This window comes from Prorops nasuta, unplaced genomic scaffold (assembly GCF_024137725.1).
Source record: "Prorops nasuta isolate Cenicafe-Biocafe unplaced genomic scaffold, Cenicafe_Pnas_1.2 PNAS00015, whole genome shotgun sequence".
NCBI classification, from domain to species: domain Eukaryota; kingdom Metazoa; phylum Arthropoda; class Insecta; order Hymenoptera; family Bethylidae; genus Prorops; species Prorops nasuta.
The window spans coordinates 1,824,589-1,845,301 of NW_027116812.1; the positions used below are offsets into that span (position 1 = coordinate 1,824,589).

The 20,713-nt window shown below is 41.3% G+C and overlaps 2 protein-coding genes across 2 annotated transcripts; both read right to left on the bottom strand.

Annotated features, from left to right (window-relative positions):
- Window positions 1-32: 32 nt before the first annotated feature.
- On the bottom strand, window positions 33-2,034 carry LOC136779189 (arginine kinase-like). Its single transcript, XM_066736626.1, has 4 exons — window positions 1,611-2,034; window positions 1,360-1,525; window positions 394-695; window positions 33-291 (listed from the first exon to the last, which is right to left on the bottom strand). Exons 1-4 carry the CDS (start codon window positions 1,983-1,985, stop codon window positions 121-123), a joined length of 1,014 nt encoding a protein of 337 aa, XP_066592723.1. The 5' UTR covers window positions 1,986-2,034; the 3' UTR covers window positions 33-120.
- A 10,853-nt stretch (window positions 2,035-12,887) lies between these two features.
- Window positions 12,888-19,228, bottom strand: kek1 (kekkon 1). The gene has a single exon (XM_066736803.1). It carries the CDS (start codon window positions 19,094-19,096, stop codon window positions 17,003-17,005), a length of 2,094 nt encoding a protein of 697 aa, XP_066592900.1. The 5' UTR covers window positions 19,097-19,228; the 3' UTR covers window positions 12,888-17,002.
- Between the last annotated feature and the right edge of the window lie 1,485 nt (window positions 19,229-20,713).

Consider the following 20,713-nt stretch of genomic DNA (forward strand, 5'->3'; position numbering starts at 1 on the left):
AAACACGTGCTTTATTAGTTTAATCTACAAAACTTATGCGACAATTTTCAGTGGCGAGAAAAAAATGGTAAAATAACATAGAACGTATATGGAAAAATGGCGTTGAAGGGATGGATCCACTCAAGGAGACTGTTCCGTTCCTTCCAGGGCCTTTTCTTGTTCGATCAACTGCAGTATGCCATCTCTCATTTCTGATAACGCTTGGAACTCCGTCAATCCGAGCCGGCGCTGATTGCTAATATCGTACACTCCGTCCTCGCTCTCGGTATGCTCTCCACGTGTTCCTCTGACCTGATAAGTAAGTTTTTTTTTTTCATATCAATTCCATTCTCTCATTCCCTTACCTATCCTTATACCGGTGCTATACCCATCGACGAGAAACGAGCTCGGTACCTGGAGATAGAACTTTCTGGCCATCTCTTGGAATGCTTCGAAATCTCTGCCGAGCCTCGGTAGCTTGATATGAACGGAAGCACGAATGGTGGTACCAAGATTCGTTGGGCAAAACGTGAGATAACCCAGACGTGAATTTCTCGAGAAAGAAATTTCTCTCTCGATTCGCGAAACTGCATCGACGAGTCTACCATAAATAGTGGCAAGGTCGCCACCTTCCTCCATGGATATCAGCCTCAGGTGATCCTCCTCGTTGCACCACACCAAAAATGTTTTCGTGTCGTTGAAGAATATTCCTCTACCTGTTTATCGAACAGAAACAATTTTTCAGTTTTTTCAACAATGATAAAGTTACAAATGTGTGAACTGATTTTAAAATGTTGTATATCGAGCATTGAAGTTTAAAGTTGAAACACTTTACACTGTTGGTATTGATCACAATGACGTGAATATGATTGATCTTCTGGTCATAATGACGTCAAAACGTCTAATTTTGCGAACCAGGTGGGACAATGATTACATATATACTGTGTTACTTAATTAGCCCTGGAGCATGATGGTAATATTTCATTATCTTCGTAAATATTAAAAGATATCAATTTTTCATAAGGTTTCTCTAAAAGTACTTTCTACATAGATCCAAAAATGTAATATGCAAAAGATTTATATCCACTCTATGGAACGAATCAACTAACACGTCCTGTACGAGGCCCGCAAATTACAACAGCTCAGAATACAGATCCAAAATCTTTCCGAATGCAAAGAATAAAAAATTCCGAAAATACTCTATGCAAAAATCGAAAATCTCTTAAATTATAATTACAAAAAACTACACGTATTGTCACATGTATACTCTGGAGGATTTTAACTGTCAAACTCTGTACAATAAAATCATGACAGTGTATTTTGAAAAATAACTCGTCTACAAGACGCGTCTCTTCATAAAGAGAAAGAACAACATGAAACCTTTCGGCCAAAATCTATTGGAATTGGCCGCCTCGAGAAACCTGTCCCCTTCTTTGAACAGAAAATGGTCCTCGATCAATTGATCTTGCGTCTCTCTGCTCATGCCAAGAAGAGGGTAATACTGTCCTTTAAGGTCATCCGTCAGAGATTCCAGAACTCCACTGACCTTAAAATAATCGTTAAATGTGTATTTAGTTTAAAATTATTATCTCGTCGGATAAGGAGAGGCGAGAGATTAGAGCTTTGTTTACTTTCTTTTCCAAGTCGAGGTAATGAGTCTCGTTCATGGTGGGGTTGAAGGGGTAGCCCTCTATCGAGCGAGCGCAGCGCACTCTGGTGGAGATAATGTAAGCCCCGTCTGGATCGAGATTCCCCAGTTCCTCTGGGTTCCCCCAATTGGTCTCGGGTTGCGAGCTACTCGACTCAAATCCATGATATTCCTCGATGACTGGATTGAACAATTCCTTGAAAACGACGTAAGCTTCGGGGTCCGCTGCGTAAATGCCTATGTGCGAGTCAGGGTTGCAAAGTCCCGATCTTATCACGTCCAGCAACGTCGAGCCATAGCTAGTTTTTCGTTCTTTTAGTAACTCGAAGACTTCTCGAGTCAAGTACTTTTTCAACATGGAGCTACTTTCTTTCCCGAGAAATTCTTCGTACGCCTTTCCCAACTCTTCGGCCACTTCCTTGTCGGCCTTTTTAACCTTTGATTTATATTTTTTTTCGCAAGCACATGCCTTTTTATCGCACATTTTCGTAATTTTCTTTATTACTTTTAGGAACAACTGAAGTAATGGCCGTGAGCCGTCGTCTAATAAACGAATTAATTGACTCTGAAACACATTTGGAATAATCGTTACTATCGCGAGTTTTTCAATTGTTTTTTTTTTTTTTTTTTTTTTTTTTTGAATTTAGATGATTTGGATGTTTTCTGCATAGGCCGAAAAAGTTTTGTGTCACAGGAACTAATATATTATGAATTTTTTCGGCTTCAAGTGCATAGCAAAGTTAGGTGCCCCTTTAATGGAAAAGATGATCGTGTTATAAAAAACTAAGTTTATCTACGGTGCAAATTGACTAATTTGAATTTTTTATATATAATTGAATATAATTATTTATACTTTTTTGTGTTTTACCAGTGAAAATTTAATACCTCTTATTAAAACTTAAGAGAAATGATTGAAATTCAATTTCTTATTTAGTGGTAAATACTGTTTTTGTACCTTCCCTAAGATTTCAATATGCATTGATTTTTTATTTCCCAAGAATTTATAAACTGACATAGGAAAATAAATTTGTTACATCTGTGTGCATACCCACTTGCATGTATAAGAATCATATTCTTATATCTTGATAAAGACTTAACCTAGTTAATGATCAGAGCAGTATTGTTTGTTATTTTTAAAGAAAAAAACTTATTTAACCTGTGCTTTCTACTGGTCATCGAAATATAATGAATATAAGGCTGAGACTAGTCTATATATATATACTATTTATGTGTTTTAATCAAATTTCTTTCTTCAAATGTGTGTGTGAGTTTCTGTGTTACTAACACTGTGCATCGTCTAGTGAACACGAAGAAGTAGCGAATTAGAGTTCCTTTGAAGAAAAACTGAGCCAAAGTTTATTACCCTTAATAGAAATCATTAATTCTCAGAAACGTTTCGAAAATATGTCAAGTTGAGTTGCATCGCTGGCCCATTATCATCGAATAGGCAAGTATTCGAAGTACGAGTTTGAGTGAAACGTATGACGAATGCATATACGTACCTATGTATTCATTGGTGTTGGTTCGTCAATTTTCAGGCATCATTTTTACATTTCAGCCACTCGAGGCTGTCTGCATCCCCATCGCCCTGCAAGCTCTCTCTCTCTCTCTCTCTCTCTCTCTACGCCGTACATTTCTACTAGTGAGAAAGACTCCTCCCCCCCCCCCCTACTCCACAAACATCCCCCGAAGCGTCAGGTTTTAATTATACATTTCTTCTTTTTTCTCTCCTTTTTTGCGCTCTTCGGCTTCTTGACGTTTCCTATGTCCTCGCCGTCGCATTTAGCAGTGTTAGTAGACGTGTGTGCCTGACGCGACACTCAGAATTTTTGGCCTACGAGAGAACAAGTGCAATAAAACGAGAGAGAAAGTTTTAGAAATGTACAGCAAAGCGTGTGCATATCCGTGTACATTTGAAAACTTTTTCTTTTCAAGTAGAAAAATTTCGTAAAGTCCAAGAGGAAAAATGACATAAAAGGAAAGAAAAATAAATTCACCAATGCATCGACCATCCATCTGGGAGTTGCAGCGTTAATAATTTTCATGTGGAGACTAAAAATATGTTTTCATTTCTAGTATTCAACTGATTTTACAATACTATAGTGTGTGTACGTATGTAATATACAGGGTGTCCCACGAACGATAGTCATGCCAATACCATTGGGCAGGGGACAAAAATCTGAGTAAACAAGTTGTAAAAACATTTTTGCTAGCACTCTTGGTTAAAAAGTTATATATATTTACATTTAAAGATTATCGATGACAGTAGTCTTTCTTAAAGAGGAAGATTATTTTGGTCGCATTATAAGGCCAAAAATGCTAGGATTCTGTGAATTAGAATACTAAGAAAAACACAAAGCCAAACATCCACTTGAGCCTATGAAGTGGTTGAAGGTCGATCGGCAGCTTCGAGTGCGAACGCCATAAAAACAATCAAAACATAAACATACCACTTCAATAGACTCAAGTGGATGTTTGGCTTTGTGTTTTTCTTAGTATTTTAATTCACAGAATCTCTTAGCATTTTTAGCCTTATATAGCGACCAAAACAATCTTCCTCTTTAAGAAAAGCTACTGTAATCGAGAATCTTTAATTGCAAATAACTTTTTAGCCAAGGGTGCTAGCGAAAAAGTTTTTACTACTTTTCTGCTTAGATTTTTGTTCCCTATCCGATGGTATTGTCAATTGTCATGGCGATTGTTCGTGGAACACCCTGTATATACAAGGATAGCCAGCCAATCCCTTCGAGCCATTCCAATTGTGTATTCGTGTACACGAATCATATGTACATGCGAAGAATTCTTCGAACTAGATTGCTGATACTCGTTGAAGCGTCTCGAGGAATAATCAATTTGACGATACAATCAAGCAATATTTGTTTACCGAGCTAGTTAAGACGGGGTATAATAGAAAATCCATAAATAACGAGGCTTTTTTAGAAATCGAACCTAACTAATTAACGTCAATTTTAATTTTGTTAGTTTTTGTCAGTGTATTTACACACGTGACTGCGAGTTTTGGTTATTGTAAATATTAAAGAAGAGTAAAAATACTCTTTTTGATCAATGATGGAAAAATCTTGTCTTCCCTAAGGTACGACTATACATGCAACTTCAAGTGATAGTTTTCACTCAAATTTAACGATTCATAGGATCGAGAATCAGATATAGGAAGTTATGTGATTAATTAATTTCAAATAAAAATGTTCACTTTTCACTTGAGATTAATCAATTTCAAGGTAAAATTAATTTTATAAACAAACGTGATTGGTTAACGTCAAGTTAAGTTCTAACATGAAGTTGTATAATTTACCCTTTCTAGGTTCATTGTTCTCTACTTGTCCCCTCGATTGTCAAACGTTTAAGCAGGTTAGGTTAGGTTATCATGCGCTGTCATCAAATTCCACCTCAAAATTATTCAGCGTGCCGAACTGATAAAAAATATGGACAATGAGAAATTCTACAAATATTATCGTTACCATTTCGGATTTAATTTGAACATACCGATCAGAAAAGGAAGTCCTTGTGCTTATCTTTACGCTAGATGATGCGGTAAAAATATAATTATCTACCAAACCCTATTGTTTTACTACGTATTTATCGATTTTGTATCACCGATTACATAACATTCGTCTTTTTCTCTCACAGCTCTGCTCTTATAGCCACTCTCACCTTCATACTCAGCGTCATTTTATTCGTCCTCTCCCGTTTCGTAAGTTTTGTCTTTCCAACAATATGGTTCGCCACTTAAAGTGCCCTGAGGGATGCACGTAAGAAAACAATTGTATTTATATGTTAAAGCAACCGTTAAAAGTATAAAATTTTTGTACAAGACCTCTCTGAACGTAAGTAAACGCAAAGGTTCTATGCAAAAATGTAATATCTGTGCAATAGTGTCTGGGACACACAAGTCTTCTTGCATTTTTACTCTGGGGTATTTTATATGGCGGATTATTTATATACTCGTGCAAAACTTTCTAATTTTCCTCAATACTTCTCAAATGTAGGGTTTAAATTTAATCAACTCGAGGGAAAAACTATTTAGCCTCATCAAACTCCAAACAAATTTGGTATGCTTTCGACTATAATGGTACTTGCCATTTCTCACACCTGCATTCGATTATAGGAATTATGTTTTTTATAGAAAATACCAAAAAAGGAAAGCGTGATGAGTGTGAGACCTGCTTATAATTGCATTCGACAGCACGTAAGAAAATATAAACACTTCCGTAGGAAAAACTGCTGTTTTGCTTTGACCGCTTCGTTATGAACTTTGTAGGTGGCGCAGACAAAGGTTTTTCAAGAGAAGGCTGGTAAAATGGTAATTTCGGTTGACTGTTGACACTTACAGTGAACGAAGCATTTGTAAAAGCTTTTTATCGATAGGTTGACCGAGGATTACTGGAAATGGAGATCGTCAATAGTAGGCTTTCGTGTATCAAGAAATTATTGCAAACAGAGGTTAGGTTTCAGGAGAGACAAAATGATAAAATAATGTAAAACATAGTTGAATTATAAGTTACACTTTTCCTATATATAAATGCTCTTAGTTTCATCGATTTTGCTTTTTAAACATTGACGCTGGAAGTATTTTAGCCAATAGCATCTTTCTATTTCTAATCCCGAGAGAAAAACGATCAAAAACAGTTTATGGATTTCGAGCTACTCACGAATAAAGTATAGTTTGTGTAACATTTCTTGCGCAGATTCAAAAGGAGCACAGGCGTGACTCGAAATGCACCCGTGGAAAAATGAAACGATAATTTTGTTAAATTTCGAATAAATAGGAAAGCCAAGTTTAGCCATTGGTTTGGAAACTTAAGACAAAGGTAGTGACATAATTAATCGTTTGGATTAACGAAGGAATTGATGAATTCAAGGAGGAGTCGGAGTGGCGACAGTCCAGAATACCACAAGCCTTTTGTCGTCCCATAACGAGCAGCAGGGACGAGGGAAAATGATGAATCGGTGCCGTAATCGTAGAGGAAGGAAATTATGCGTCGATAAAGAAGAAATTCCGATCCAAAAGTACGCAAGAGCGTTGACATATGACGATCGGCGTGTGGATACCTAACCTCCAAACCGCATAAGCAAGTCAACTTTTGCAGTAACCAGCATGCATAATTCATTGGCTCGTATGACGCGAGCAATAATAGAAACAATGGTACACACAATTCGCTACCTCCGCTAACGTGACAACAATACTTGTCCAATTGTATGTCTGTACTTCTGCCATTTATATTCCTGCTTGTCACCGACTAATCCAGAATAAAAATAAATAGACCAGTAAATAAACATCAACGTTCTATCAATCTGAGAAAAGTAGCTTCTTTGCTCCTTTGCAATCGAATCTCCAATTGTTTCGGGGAGGTCAAAACAAACGCTAAAGTCCTCGTCTCGACGGGTCGAATGACTCTTTTCCAACGTAAACACACGTGCACGAAAAATTCTTTGGGGTTAGTTTCGACGAGATTCTGCCCTGAAGAATGTCAATGAGTATTTGGTTTTAGGTTGGAACAGTAATGATTCTTTTGATATTTTAGGAACAAAACGGTTTTAATCCAGTGGGGAATTAAAACCTGTTTGCTCGAGGGAGGGGTGGGAAGGGGTGAAAGCGGTGGAAAGTAGCTTTGATAGTTTGAAATTTGAACAAATGAGTTCTACTCATTGGCGAATGTGCACATGCGCAGTTCCAACGCGCATGCCTGTCGACTGTCGAATGTTTTCAATGACGTCGTCACCGAGATTCTGCGCGTTCATTCGCCTGGTAAAGTGGTAACTGTATATGGGAGCGAGTTTCCCCCTTCTGTAGTTAGCCACTTCGATCTCAGTCTAGAGCCTGAGATGGTTCGTTGGCTCATTGGCGAATGATGATTATAATGATTTTGGAGAAGAGAGAGAGAGAGAGATCCTTGATAAGGATGACTAAGAGGAAAATAAACTTATTTTAGATAGTTCTCGACGCCAAATCGTCGATTTTCAGTTATTTTTTTTAATAATCATACGAACTCTAAAAATATTCAATGAGGTCAATGACCTTGACGATGTTGATGACTGAGAAAACCTCGATGATATGCAAAACGTTAAAGACACTGTGGTACTTTTTTAACATTCTCCTTGTAGTACGTCCAAATGATACACGAGACTGAGAAAAAATATTTCCTCCGTGACGACAATGTCAGTAAATTTCTGATGATAACCACAATGACGATCGGAATGCGAAACTCGTCGATGAGGATAACGTCCAAATAGAGGACTACGTGGCAGTTCTTGATCATACCTCGGGACATATCCAAGCGATAGATATTTCAAAGAGAGAAAATATCTCCTCGAATGCCGATTAAATAATGACGATTCCAGGGATGATGGCAATTCCGAAGGAATCCTGCGATGATGACCTAAACTCGTCGATAGGGAATCTTTGGTTATTCCAATACGATCGTATCTGAACGACCTATATAGCAGAACAATGCAAAAGATTTCCTTCGCGCAAACTCGATAAAAGATAATCATTTTAAAAATGACGATATTGATGACGATGACGTACAATTTGACAATCCTTCTTCAGTCACTAGATCACACCTGAGCGTTGAACAGTACAGAGCAAAGCGACAACGGTTGTTTAAATACGGAATAAAACGATGGCCAAAAACGAAGGACGATGACAGTAACGACCATGATGCAAGAGTCGCCGATCGAGAAATCGTCGACATCATCGAGTGTACGTGGCGTTTCTCGTTACGTTCCTGCGGTCTTTGCTCTCTCGCTGAATATTTCAAGAGCGACGTAACGCGAATACGTCTGCTGGGACATTGGCGCGAGTCGCTGCTTATTCCACCGAGAAATTTTGCCCGTGTCTCTGGCTCGGCTTCCTACAATAACACGGGCAGCCAGCAAAGATCGATACACGTAGGATAGTCGCTCCGCGAAAAATCGATTGGCCCCGTTGCTCGAGTCGCCGCGATAAATTTTGCACCACAACTGCTACTCTCAGTCTGCTCCGACTTTAAAGCCCAGTGGCAAAACTGAGTCTGGTCGTTCCCCCTGTTAAACTAAATTCTAAAGCTGATTTGTCCATGATAAAAATCCAATTGCAATATTAATAATAAACCCACGTTCTCTCCTTGTCCAAGTCCACTATGGAAGAAGCTTGAAAAAAACGATCGATCACATTTTTGATCGATCCACGAGAAGCTCGAGTCGTCTTTTAATTTACTCGCGATATATTCTCGTGGACGGTGGTGGTACGCTAGTCGAGAAATACGACGAGATTTTAAAAAGACTGACGGGGAGGGAGAGATAAATCCGAGGAGGGTATAGGGCATGAAGAATAATGCAATTTTCTTTCGACGTGGGTGGCATGTGTGGGCAAGGGTTTTGCGACATAATAGCTCTTGCGCGATTGTATTGTGTATAGTAGTGAAAGAGGGGCAAGGTATCGTGCGCTGGCCAATGAGGGTCTTGAAAAATGCTCGTCGAGCGTGACCATCCTTTTTTTAGTCGCACCCTCTTCCTCCCCCCAAGTGTTTCGAATCTCCGCCAATGGAAGAAATGGTTAGCACGTGTGGCTAGTTTCACACTGCCACAGTCATTGGAACGGTTGAATTGACCGTCTCCTTTCTCCCTCTCTCCACTCTTTAAACGCCTAACCTAACTTAAGTACCGCCTTGCAAGACAGTCCAACTTTCGAAACTTTCCACGTGATTTACGTGTTTTCGGAATATCTCCGCCACGTGGCAGCACACGCGCACGCACACGCACGTGCTTCTCGCGCTCTAACTGTGCTCTCTGCAGTGCTTGGCAAGCTGAACGTTCGAATAATGATAAATAGAGGGAAGAGCGAAGTTATATAGAAACGTTACAGTGATAAAGAGTAACAGCTGTTTTCAGGATTAGTGGATGGACGTTAATAACGCGACACAACGCAAAAAGTATCAACGGACTTTATTACAAACGCTTATATGTATTCTTTGCATTTCCCAATGATATATTTGTATATTATTGTTTTACGTTATGTCACGTTCAACCACTGTAACTTCAAGTCCCTGGTACAGCACGTATAGCGCCAAAAACCTTTTTCAGACGTTCCACAACATATCGAGTTGAGTCCAGCGACATTTTAGACACGTTTTAGACAATACGCAGGGATCTTGCTTGGCTCCGCATGGTGAATATAGCCACAAGCCCTGGACACTGACAAATCGCTTTACGATTGCAAATGTTTCTGCATAAATCCGCCAAAACTTAACCGTCGAGAAAGTTGCTCGCTCTAACCTCAAAAAGATTCTGGCCTTCGTCACGTGCGCTCTCTCGCGTGTGCAATCCGTAACTGGCCGATACTTTTTGCCCACGTGCTACTGCCAGCAGCAGCAGCAGCATCATTATCGATCTCTTTCGCTTTTACTCTTACGTATACACACATGGGTATTGTATATAGGAATTATAGGTCTATTTGTCGTATCCCTGTAAACGTGGAAGAGGAAACAATGGGCCGCTTTTTGTTCAGCAGGCACACAGCTGCAATAGGGACAAAGCTGAGTAAAGTACTTGAAGAGTGATTTGTTTCAAGCAGATGAGAAATTGCGAACTGGAAAAACAGTCGAGTAAAGTGGTTTGTATATGTATAATAATGCACTGTATGGTATATTATTTATTTTATAAATTCGATAAAAACGTTTGGGTATTTGGGGGGGGGGGGGGAGGGTTAGACAGACATGCGTAGAGAAGTATTAGATAATATTAATAGAAAAAGTGTATAAATTAAACAAGTTCTTGTAGTATATTATTACTGTATTAAACACACATGATTTAAACATAAAATTAAAAAATTCTATCGTATAGTTGAATATTACTTACAAAATAAAAACAAAACAAATTACTTTACAGTTATATACAGCACCCAATGTACATATTATATAAAAGAATTTACTTTATTAGAAATTTCCAGCACGTGTGATCAGTATACAGTTTGAATATTGTGCAAGAAACCTTTAATCAAATGAAGTAATGACATTTAGAACTAAAAATCTACGTGATTATAAAATATAAATGTTGCTTAAACGAATTACGATTGACCCAAACTAAGCGCATTTTAGATTCAATAGAAAAGCTAATTATCAATTTACAGAAATAGAGAATAAGGTTTATATTTCGAATATACTGAAAAATGATCTCAATAAAAACTTAACAAGTCTTCCCCTTTACAGACGTACTATCCAGGAAGAAGAAGAGAGACAAATATAGAGCAGCTTAATATTACACAAGGATCAAGTTTCTATTGGACAAAAAATGAAATTACGAAAGAGGCAAATAGAGACGTACTACACGAATAATTATGTACTATATCAATCCTTAAGTTGGATTGGGAGGGGGACACTGGTTAATAAGCAAGAGCCAAATTCAAAGTGCAGCTCGCTTCTCCAGCCAGTTGCACGGGAGGAAAGTTTTAGCGTGATAAGTGGCAGATGATTTATTCAGCTCACGGTGCTGCGGGCAGCAGTAGAAATTACGCATCACGTTCCGAAAACCTTCCAGCGACGTGACAATAATTTGTAGACCCGTATTAACGGGTGCGCGAGCTTCGGTTCCTTCGTTTATCGTACACTCATCGAACTCTAATCTCCCATCTCTATCCAACTTCCGTTCCCTTTGACGTACACTACAGACTCCTATTTTCGTTTTGTTATTATTACTCCTCTTTAGCCACTCCCTTCTTCGCTCCAATAAATATGTATATACTCTGTGTTAAGATGAGACCACGATAAATACACCTTGTTTCATCGAGATACGCGCGAAGATATCCCAGTTCCCTATGGGACTTGACCTCGTTACTGAAATACTATTATTTATGTATCTGTACACCACACACACATACACGCACACACCAATCACCTTCCATTCCGCGTCCATTGATTTACGACCATTTGCACTGACTCTAACTGATTTTTCCAGACCATTTTTTATGACACCGATAAAAGTGCTCCAATCCCTTGTCAAAATTCCCACTAGATTTTTTCATTTCTATCGATCCTTAAATGTTTACTGTTCAAAGGTATAAAATAGAAGCCAAATGGCAAGATTGTTGTAGTTAAATAAAGCAAAGTCAATTTTAAAATACTCACTCTGAAATTAGTCCATGCAAAACGTTATTAGGACATCGAGTAGTTTGCAATATGTTTTTCATTTTTTCAATATTAGTGATAATCTAGTACAGGTTCTTGGTTAATACTGCTTGTATTTTTGAAAATGAGAGTAAAATTATACTAAAATGTATCTATAATTTTGGTGTTGTTGACAGTAGAATTAAAGATTAACGTTGATTTCTCTTAAACATAAGAATCTTCTTGAGAACTATGAATAAGTTATTGTTTCGTAGTGTTACACTAACGTACTAGCTTTCATTTTTTAACAATACTTCAATCGAGTAGGAATAGTTTATCAAATACTTCACAAAAGTTACTTTCATTTTTTAATCAGTTACTATCATTCTTAACACCACCAAACTTATTCTTTTTAAAAAACTACCTGCAATATAGCAAAATACAGCAATTCTAATGAAACGTACCTCCAAGATTAATGCTGTTACAACGAAAATAAAACATAAATGTAGATTTGTATAAAAAAATACTAAGAATTATGAAAAATTTATTATTTCGTTACGTGATAAGAAAGTGCACGTTACTTATTTTTTTAATCAAAGACAGATGAAGTAGGAATAGGAGAAGAATACAGAAATAGGAAGAAGAGGACATGAGCGATTATGCAGTGGAGCGAAGCAAATTGAATTTTTAGCTACCGGAGTGACAACATGTTCGACGTAATTTCTCACACGTCGATTCGACGGAGGATGGACGAACTCTCCGATACGCTAATAGGATGATAGAGAGGCCCTCTTAAGCTTATCAGACTAATGACGGATAACTCGAGCGGTTCATTAAACATCAGAGGCACGATCGCTCGCTCGATTGAGGATATTTCGATAGTCCCAGTCCCAATTTCTACCATATATCCATCATCGTCGCAATCTCCCCCTAACCCCCCCCCCCCCTCTTGCCTCTTTCTACTTGTTCACTCCAATACCACTTATCGCTTATATATATAAAAAGCTCCGTAGGAAAGATTCAGACAACAAAATCGAGAGGAAAAACATAGAAGTAGAAAAAGAACCCACTCTCCTGTTTGCTCTCTCCCAAGCACGGCACAATCTGTATGAAACTAAGCTATTACAAAGTTGAAAGAATGAAACAGCTTGGATTTGATCGAAAAAAGTTTTATTTCGACAACTGTCGTTATAGAACATATTTTATCATACGTGTGTCTCCACATAGGAGAGTTTTCCAACTTGTGCTCTCCTACATTCTCTCTCTCTCTCACACACACACACATACACGCGAAATAACACTCAGATGTACACAATTTTTTATCGTTACAATCTCATTCTAATATTTATACAGTCAAAAAAGGTTTTTTTTATCCTGGAAATATAGGTATATTCATATCCCCTACAAAGTTCTTTCACGCTCCTTGGCAAAATAAAACAGATCCTTTTGTATATTATCATCGGTTACACCGCAACGCCGACGGATTTCCCGTTACGCTAAATTACACATTTGTACATCGTCAACATCCGCGCAGGCTGCGCCTTCCTGTTTTCAAATTTCGCCACGCTTGAAAAAACACACTTTCGCATGGTCTGACCAGACTCTTACCTCTTCCACTAAGCAAATTTCGTCCTTCGCGCGTAACCGTCTCGCTCGTTGTCCGAAAAACTGCAGAAGCTCGTCTTCTCGCTATTTTTTATGCTTTACTATACACCTCCGCGTGGTCCGACCAAACTCTCACTTTTTCCACCGAGCAATTTTCGTCTCCCGCGCGTAACGTCTGGATTTTCCTGCCAAAAATTTCCAAAAGCTCGTCCTCTCGCCACTTTTTATCCTTTACGATACATCGTCGCGTGGTCTCGCCAAACCCTTACTTTTTCCACTGTACGCGGTTCTCTCATCCTTCAAGCGTAATCGCCCCGCTCGTCTCAAAAACATTGTCTAGTGGTCTGACCAAACGTTTACTTTTTCCACTACGCAAATCTCATCCTTCACGCGTAACAGCTCGCTCGTCGTCCTAAAATAGATACCCGCATGGCCCGACCAAACTCTTACTTTTTCCACTACGCAAATCTCATTCCTCAAACGTAACAGCCTCGCTCGTTGTCCCGAAACACATTGCTGCGCGGTGGTCCGACCAAAATCTTACTTCTTCTACTAAGCAAATTTCATATTTCAAGCATAATAGTTTCGCTCGTTGGGCCAAAACGCGTTACTGCGTGGTCCGACCAAACTGCCGCTTTTTCCACTACGCAAATCTCATGTTTCACGCGTAACAACCTCAGCCGCTGTTCCAAAAGCGGCCAGAACTCGTCTTCTCGCAATCCGGTCCCCTTCCCTTTCAATTGTCGGGCTTACTCTATCGATCCGAGCGCGCATGTGTGTGTGTGTGTGTGTGTGTGTCATATTGCTCGAGTCTCCGCTGCTTGGAAAAACTGGAGATAACGAACGAGTCAGACTTTTTCTACTGGCCGATATACTCGTCAAACAGTGGCGCGAAAATTTACAAACGCGCAAAATCCCAGATCACATCCTTTATTAGCACGCTCGACACTGCCAATACGACTCGGCACTAATTTATCTCCCCTTTTCTTCCTTTTGCCGCTCGCAATCAGAGCTTTCAGAAAAAATCAACAATTTTACTCCCCTACAGTCCATAATCACTCAAAATTTCACGAATAATCTACATTACACGTAATACGCCACGCATAATTGTACAATCATCCGTTCATTCTCTCTTTCTCTCTCTCTCTTTCTCTCTCTCTCACTTCTGTATATCGCATTTTTTTTATAAATCTATACGTTTATTAATCAGGGCTTGTAGTCTCTTGAGTGAGAATCAATTGTCCCTTGAACAAAAACTTTTCAACGATTCTTGTGCCGTACATCTCATCAAATCGATATGAATACGGGTCTGATATGCGCTGTTATGATATATTCTATTCTTTTTTTTACAACTTTTCGCAGATATTTGATTTCTTGTTACATCGTCGCGAGAAACCGAGCCGGGCAATGTTCTTTCTCCACTTGTGCTGGGTACTCCTGCTAAACGGACTTTGATCTATCGATGCCTTTCGGCTTAAATGATATGAACGACCGACGAAAGGCAGTATCGAGTATTTTTACACCAATTTCTACGATGAGAAAACGGAACCATCGAGGAAACATATATATATATATATATATATGTATACGATACGTTTGAATTTTTTAAAGAAAGTTTTTTACGACGAAACTAATCGATGAAGGATATGCGATTTATGGGATTGCTTAAATTGCATCAGTCTTTAATAAACGCGTGTAGGTAAAACGGATATGTAACCAGTCAAGTAATGATAATTGTATACAATTCTAATATAATACTCAATACAAAAGATATCCGATAATTGTAATGTATATATTTATAATTATATATTAATGTCTAAAATATAAAAGTACCGATATTTGAATGTATGAATAATGAAAAGTATAAATATACGACACGTATGATAAAAGTGGAGTTATTTTTCCAAGAATATCGGTTCAACGCGAATTCCCCAAAGGTAGTTGAGCAAAATGACTGATGGTTGGCTACAAGTTTTGACTGAATTTCTGCATTTTCGCCTAGAGTCGTGAGAACAAATGCGTTTCATCATGGCAGAAACGTGAGAGAGCAGAGCCGCGAGCGCTGTCAATCGATACTCGAGCCGACGCGCTGTGCTAGACTGCCATATCCTGTCTGACTACCTAGGAACGTACCTACTAGCTTGCTGGTCACTCTTGCCCAACTGTCATCGCAAAACCTTTCGAAATATCAATCCCTCCGCCAATAATACAATGATTTTCAATTTCCTTATCACAAATGAAACCTTAAAAAATCTCCCAAATATCCACTTAATTGAACAAGATTACAGTAGAGCGTCAACTCGTCGATGGTTCATTTTCCACTGATATGCGCTTTTCATTGAAACGAAAACACAAGGAAAAAAGGAAACATTCAACGGTCACGTATTACAGTCCTGGTTTATTTTCGCCGCGTGTCTGATAAGTCAATTGATAAGACTTGCATCACGCTGAGAATGACTAAAGACACTATTTGAAGCTCCGCTTTGTTTTTGCCCATGCTATTCCAATTTAAAGAAAATTTCAGATGAGCGATTGCTACATATTTTAAAAGAAATTAAACGGTCGATCACGAATAGACACAGCTATCGTTATTTTTGGTCAAAGCTCGGTATAAATATGATATTTGTACGATATAAATAATATTTTACGTTATCCGATAATCCGATAAAGATTAATGATAATTTTATTCTTCTCGGGAAGCATCGCATCCTGATAAATTTAGCGTTTACTTCACTTAAAAATTCTATCCTTCTTCGGTAGGTTTTTAACAAAAGTGTGCGGGCTTTCCTCGCGCGTTAACCGTATTGACATTATTTCTCTTTAACGCGTTCTACTTAACCAACTACCAACGTTTGGAATTGACTAGAAAATTCACGCGAACGATTCAAACTCTCTGCGCTCTCTTGCTTTTCTTATGTATATTATATTATGTATGTATGTATAATTTGCACAGTTTCTTATCTGCTTTCATTTTCATAATAGTCTTTCCGAAACTCCTCTTTGAAAAGTACGCATTCGCAGTCTTAATTCAACGTTAAAAACGTTACAATATTTATAGTCATTTACGTATCCGTAATACAAATATATTACCCGTTAGTATTGTGGCATTAAATATGTGTACGGAGAGAGTGAATTTTTCATTCGCCGTCATGTTCGTTCAGTCGGTCGAGCTTACATCGAACGATTTCCCGAAATACCCATCGACAGTTTCGATTCCAGTATTGATCGGTTTCTCCAAGAGAGCCCCCCACTCCTAATTATTCCTCTTTCTTTGCCAAAGACCAACGGCCGAATGAGAAGCGGCTCTTTGGAAAAACCGACGAAATTAAAGGAAGAAAAAAAACAGCGGTATATTTATAAAAGTCGATCGATCGACATAGATCGGTTCTCGGTCGATGATCCACGTGAACAAGTAGAGGCGACGAATCCTCGTGACAAAATGCGAGATTCGGAGCACGTTTTCACCAAGAAGTAAAAATTGTCGAATTAACGTGTAGTTTGATCGCTGGATTCACTACTGCGATTCCACGGCAGTGGAATCCAAACGCACAGGCACTGATGGAGAGACGCACGAACAAACTGATCAGCACTGGGTGGTGTCGTCTTCCTGGTGTCGTCGACGGAGTTCCATGTAACGATGCCGGGCGTCGCAGTAATGAAGCAGCGGAACCTAGACGTCCGTTCCGGTGCCTTCCTGATATCCCTCGTCGGGGGAGCTGCGCGTCGAACCAAGGACGCGTTTCAAGGCCGAGACCGGAGGTAGCACAGGTACACCTTTCTGCCAGATGCGCAATTGTTTGGCGCCTGGTGGAAAGTGATCCTGGGGGATGGGAGCCGGGGGTCCTCCGACGATGGGCAGGACCTCCTTCGAGGGGTATCGACTAACGGCGACCGATATCGTCCTCCCGGTATCCCTCGTGGCTTCCCAGACACAACTGGAGTACAGTATCTTGCTATTGGCGCACTCCTCCTCGCGTACCCCACCGTAGGCCGTCGTGGGGTCCTCCGGCGAACCGCGTCTGGTGTCCCGGATCAAATCCGGATTGTCGATAGCCATCAAGGACGACGACGTTGTCGAGGAGAAGCCACCACTGGGCAACAACAAAGCTGCCCTGGTACCAGTGGTACCAGCCAACAGTTGATCGTCCAACCCGCACTGGCCCTCCTGCGGTACCACTTGCTGCTGCGTCCTCTGCAGATAATTCAAGTTCAGAGAAACGGGATGTCTGGAGTCATCCACGCCTACGTAGTTGAACGCCGATGCTGCCACCGTCGACCCCGACAAAGTTCCCGTTCTGCTCAAAGTACCGGACGACCCTGTGACCGGATGCGCCGCTACCACCGCCACAATTGGAGAACCGCTCCGTACTTCCGGTTGCTGTTCCGATATACCGCGTTTCCTGCGAGTGGTGGCGGTGAACGCTGCGGTGGTCGTCGTTGTAGTGGTCCCCGCGGTGCACACCGAAGAAGAAGCGTTGGTGGAGTTGACGGTGGCTGCACGAGACTCCGACTCCGAGGTCGAGGGTGGTGCCGGTGACTTGACGTCCTTGATAGGTCGCATCCGGCGCAGTCGTACGAAGAGCACGAGGATCACCAGGAGTATCAAAAGGATCAGCACCACCAGGGCTGCAGAGATCCCCGCGATTTGACCAGAACCCAACGTTGACATTCCTGCGGTCCTCAAGGACACGTGAAGAGTGAAGTTGGCCTCGACGCTACCAGCCTTGTTCTCCGCGACACAGTAGAACTCGCTGGAGTCGGCTTCCTGGGCGTTGGTCAGTACCAGGGTGCTCCGTTTGCGGAACTGACCCTCCTCGTAAATGATGATCTTCTGGTAGCTGCTGAAGGCCGAGTGATTCGTCAGCAGACGACCGTTCCAGTACCACTTGACCTTGGCAGGTGGTATGGCGCTGACCCTGCAGACGATGCTGGCGTTCTCTCCTATCGTGGCTTCTGCGTACCTGCTAGCGATCATTAATACGGGTCGACAGGCGAAATCGTCGATCCCTAGGTCCGCAAAGGTCCTCTTCGACAACTGTTCCGGCGCGTGACACACCGGTGGTACCAGACTGGGCAGATTGTGCTTAACCAACCACATCTTCATTTCGCGCAAATGGCAATCGCAAATCCAGGGATTATCGTGCAACTCGATGCTGGTCAGCTTGTTGAGTGGGTCGAAGGTTCCCGGGTGCAGGGTCGATAATCTGTTGTCATTCAGCCTGAGACTCTCTAGCGAGTCGAGGCCCCTGAAGCCTTTAGCCTCGATCTCGATCATCCTAGCTGCCGAGAGATCCAGCTTCACGAGATTCGGCGTGTCGTCGAAATCCCCTGCCTTCACCTTGGCAATGGGATTGCGTGAGAGCGTGAGGTCCCTGAGGAAGGGTGTGTTGGCGAAGCTGGCCTTCGGCACGCTGGTCAATAAGTTCTTGCTGAGATCCAGCTCGACGAGATTCGTGAGACCCGTCAGTGCCTCCTTATCGATCCGGTCGATACGGCACTCTCGCAGGTAGAGACGCTGCAAATTTGTCAAGCGTACGCGTACGAAGATGTTGCTTGGCAGGCTCTTGATCGGATTCCCACTGGCGTCCAGCACTTGCGTCTCTGGATCGATCCACTCCGGTATACCGGTCAGATCGCGATTCACGCATTCCACCGTACGTTTCCCACCCTTCCACTTGCAGGAGCACTCGTCGGCGCACTTGTCCCCTATCACCAGACCCACCATCGCCCAAGCGTACAATAATCCTAATGACACTAGATCCATTTTTCTTCTTATCTTACGTTTTATCCTATTTTATTTATTTATCTATCTCTCTCTCTCTCTTTCCTTGTTTTTTAGGCTTCCAAGCCCTACGCGCAATCTTCCTCGCTCCAGGACCGTTCGAACGTCCTTGAATCCATCCCCCAGACCCTCCTCTCTATAAAAATGCCTCAAACGTCTCTCCACACTAATTCGCTGCTCACTACACGCGTAGTAGTAGTAGTAGTAGTCACTGGAACACCGGAAATCTCCACAAGCAGTAGCAGCAGCAGCAGCAGTATCACCACTACCACCCACTACCACTACCACTACCACCACCACCACCTTTCCGAATCTTTTTCCCACTGCTCCTCGAAGCTTCTTCTTCTTCCTCTCCTTCTTCTTCCAATTATTATCCAAACAATCTCAACATCGGACCGCGAAAATCCCATTTGCGAAGATCGATGGTGTAACGATCCGACTCGTCCATTCACGGAACTTGCTACCTCTCTCTCTCTCACACACACACACACATATACAGTAGCCAACCCCTCTATATCTACCTATCTCTCTCGCCCTCTTTCTCATCAAACAAAATTTAACAAAGTTTCGTCGTTCTTTCAATGCTGGTCTATGACATTTTTACATATTTAGTGTATCTAACAGTCGCAACCGCACCCGCAACTTCACACCTGCGTTCAAACGTTCATCTCTCTTTCCCTCTCTCTCTCTCTCTTTCTCTCTCTCTCTCACACACACACTCTCGCTTCAGCTTGCTTTTTTATCCAAAAATCGCTCTCCCAGACGCGTATTTCTCGACCAGCAGACGCAAAAAACAATTCTGGACAATTTCCTCTGGCAGGATTTACGTAAGGCCTGCGTAAATCTCGCGAAATTGTTTGCTTCGAGGCGCACCAGTTTCACAGCTCCTCTCGCGCACCAGGAAACCATGCATGATGCGCACTTTCCACTTTTCCTTCCAACAGCTACAGCAAGCTGAGCGCGATCTCTCGCTAGCCAACGGTGGAGAACGTTGGAAATTCTGCAATTTCAAGCCTCTTCAATAGTGCGTAGCCCTCGCTCTTCAGGGCAAAGTGGCTTTTCCAGTTCCGGGCATCTTCGGCATTGACGTATCACCCCTCGAGAACTCGCCATTGAGCCTTCGTTTTCCTCGGCGACTGAAGAAGTGTCCTTGGTCTCTCGACTAATTCCAAATCCAAGCGAAGCAACGGGAGGTTCTCTTCTTTCTGCGAATAAACGGGATTTTTCAGTACGGTGAACAATCATGAGACTATAACTAATGATAAAACGAACGAACGTACGTATGTTCAACGGAACGATTGAACGTACGAACTAGCGGAGAAGGTTTCGTATTTCTCTCTTCAGCACAGACACTCTCTCTCTCTCTCTCTCTCTCTCCCCTTTCTCTGATTATTTAGCTCCCTCGCAGGCGCGCAAACTCCCTCCCTACCCAAATCTCACACAGCGGGAGACAGCGCACCACCCCTGATACGGTTGCATGCTGCTGCTACCACTACTACTACTTTTCTACCCCCAGAACCACCACCACCAAGAGGGGAAAACGCTGACCAAAGTAGGCCGCGCATCCACCCCTTATTCCGTTTTAAGAGCTACCTCTGT

Bases quoted from the DNA above. Each gene is read 5' to 3' on its own strand.
- kek1 (XM_066736803.1), bottom strand. From the start codon at position 19,096: ATGGATCTAGTGTCATTAGGATTATTGTACGCTTGGGCGATGGTGGGT.
- LOC136779189 (XM_066736626.1), bottom strand. From the start codon at position 1,985: ATGTTGAAAAAGTACTTGACTCGAGAAGTCTTCGAGTTACTAAAAGAA. The intron at 1,526-1,610 runs GTAAACAAAGCT...GATTATTTTAAG, and splicing joins ACCTCGACTTGGAAAAGAAA to GTCAGTGGAGTTCTGGAATC. The intron at 292-393 runs GTACCGAGCTCG...CTTACTTATCAG, and splicing joins CCAGAAAGTTCTATCTCCAG to GTCAGAGGAACACGTGGAGA.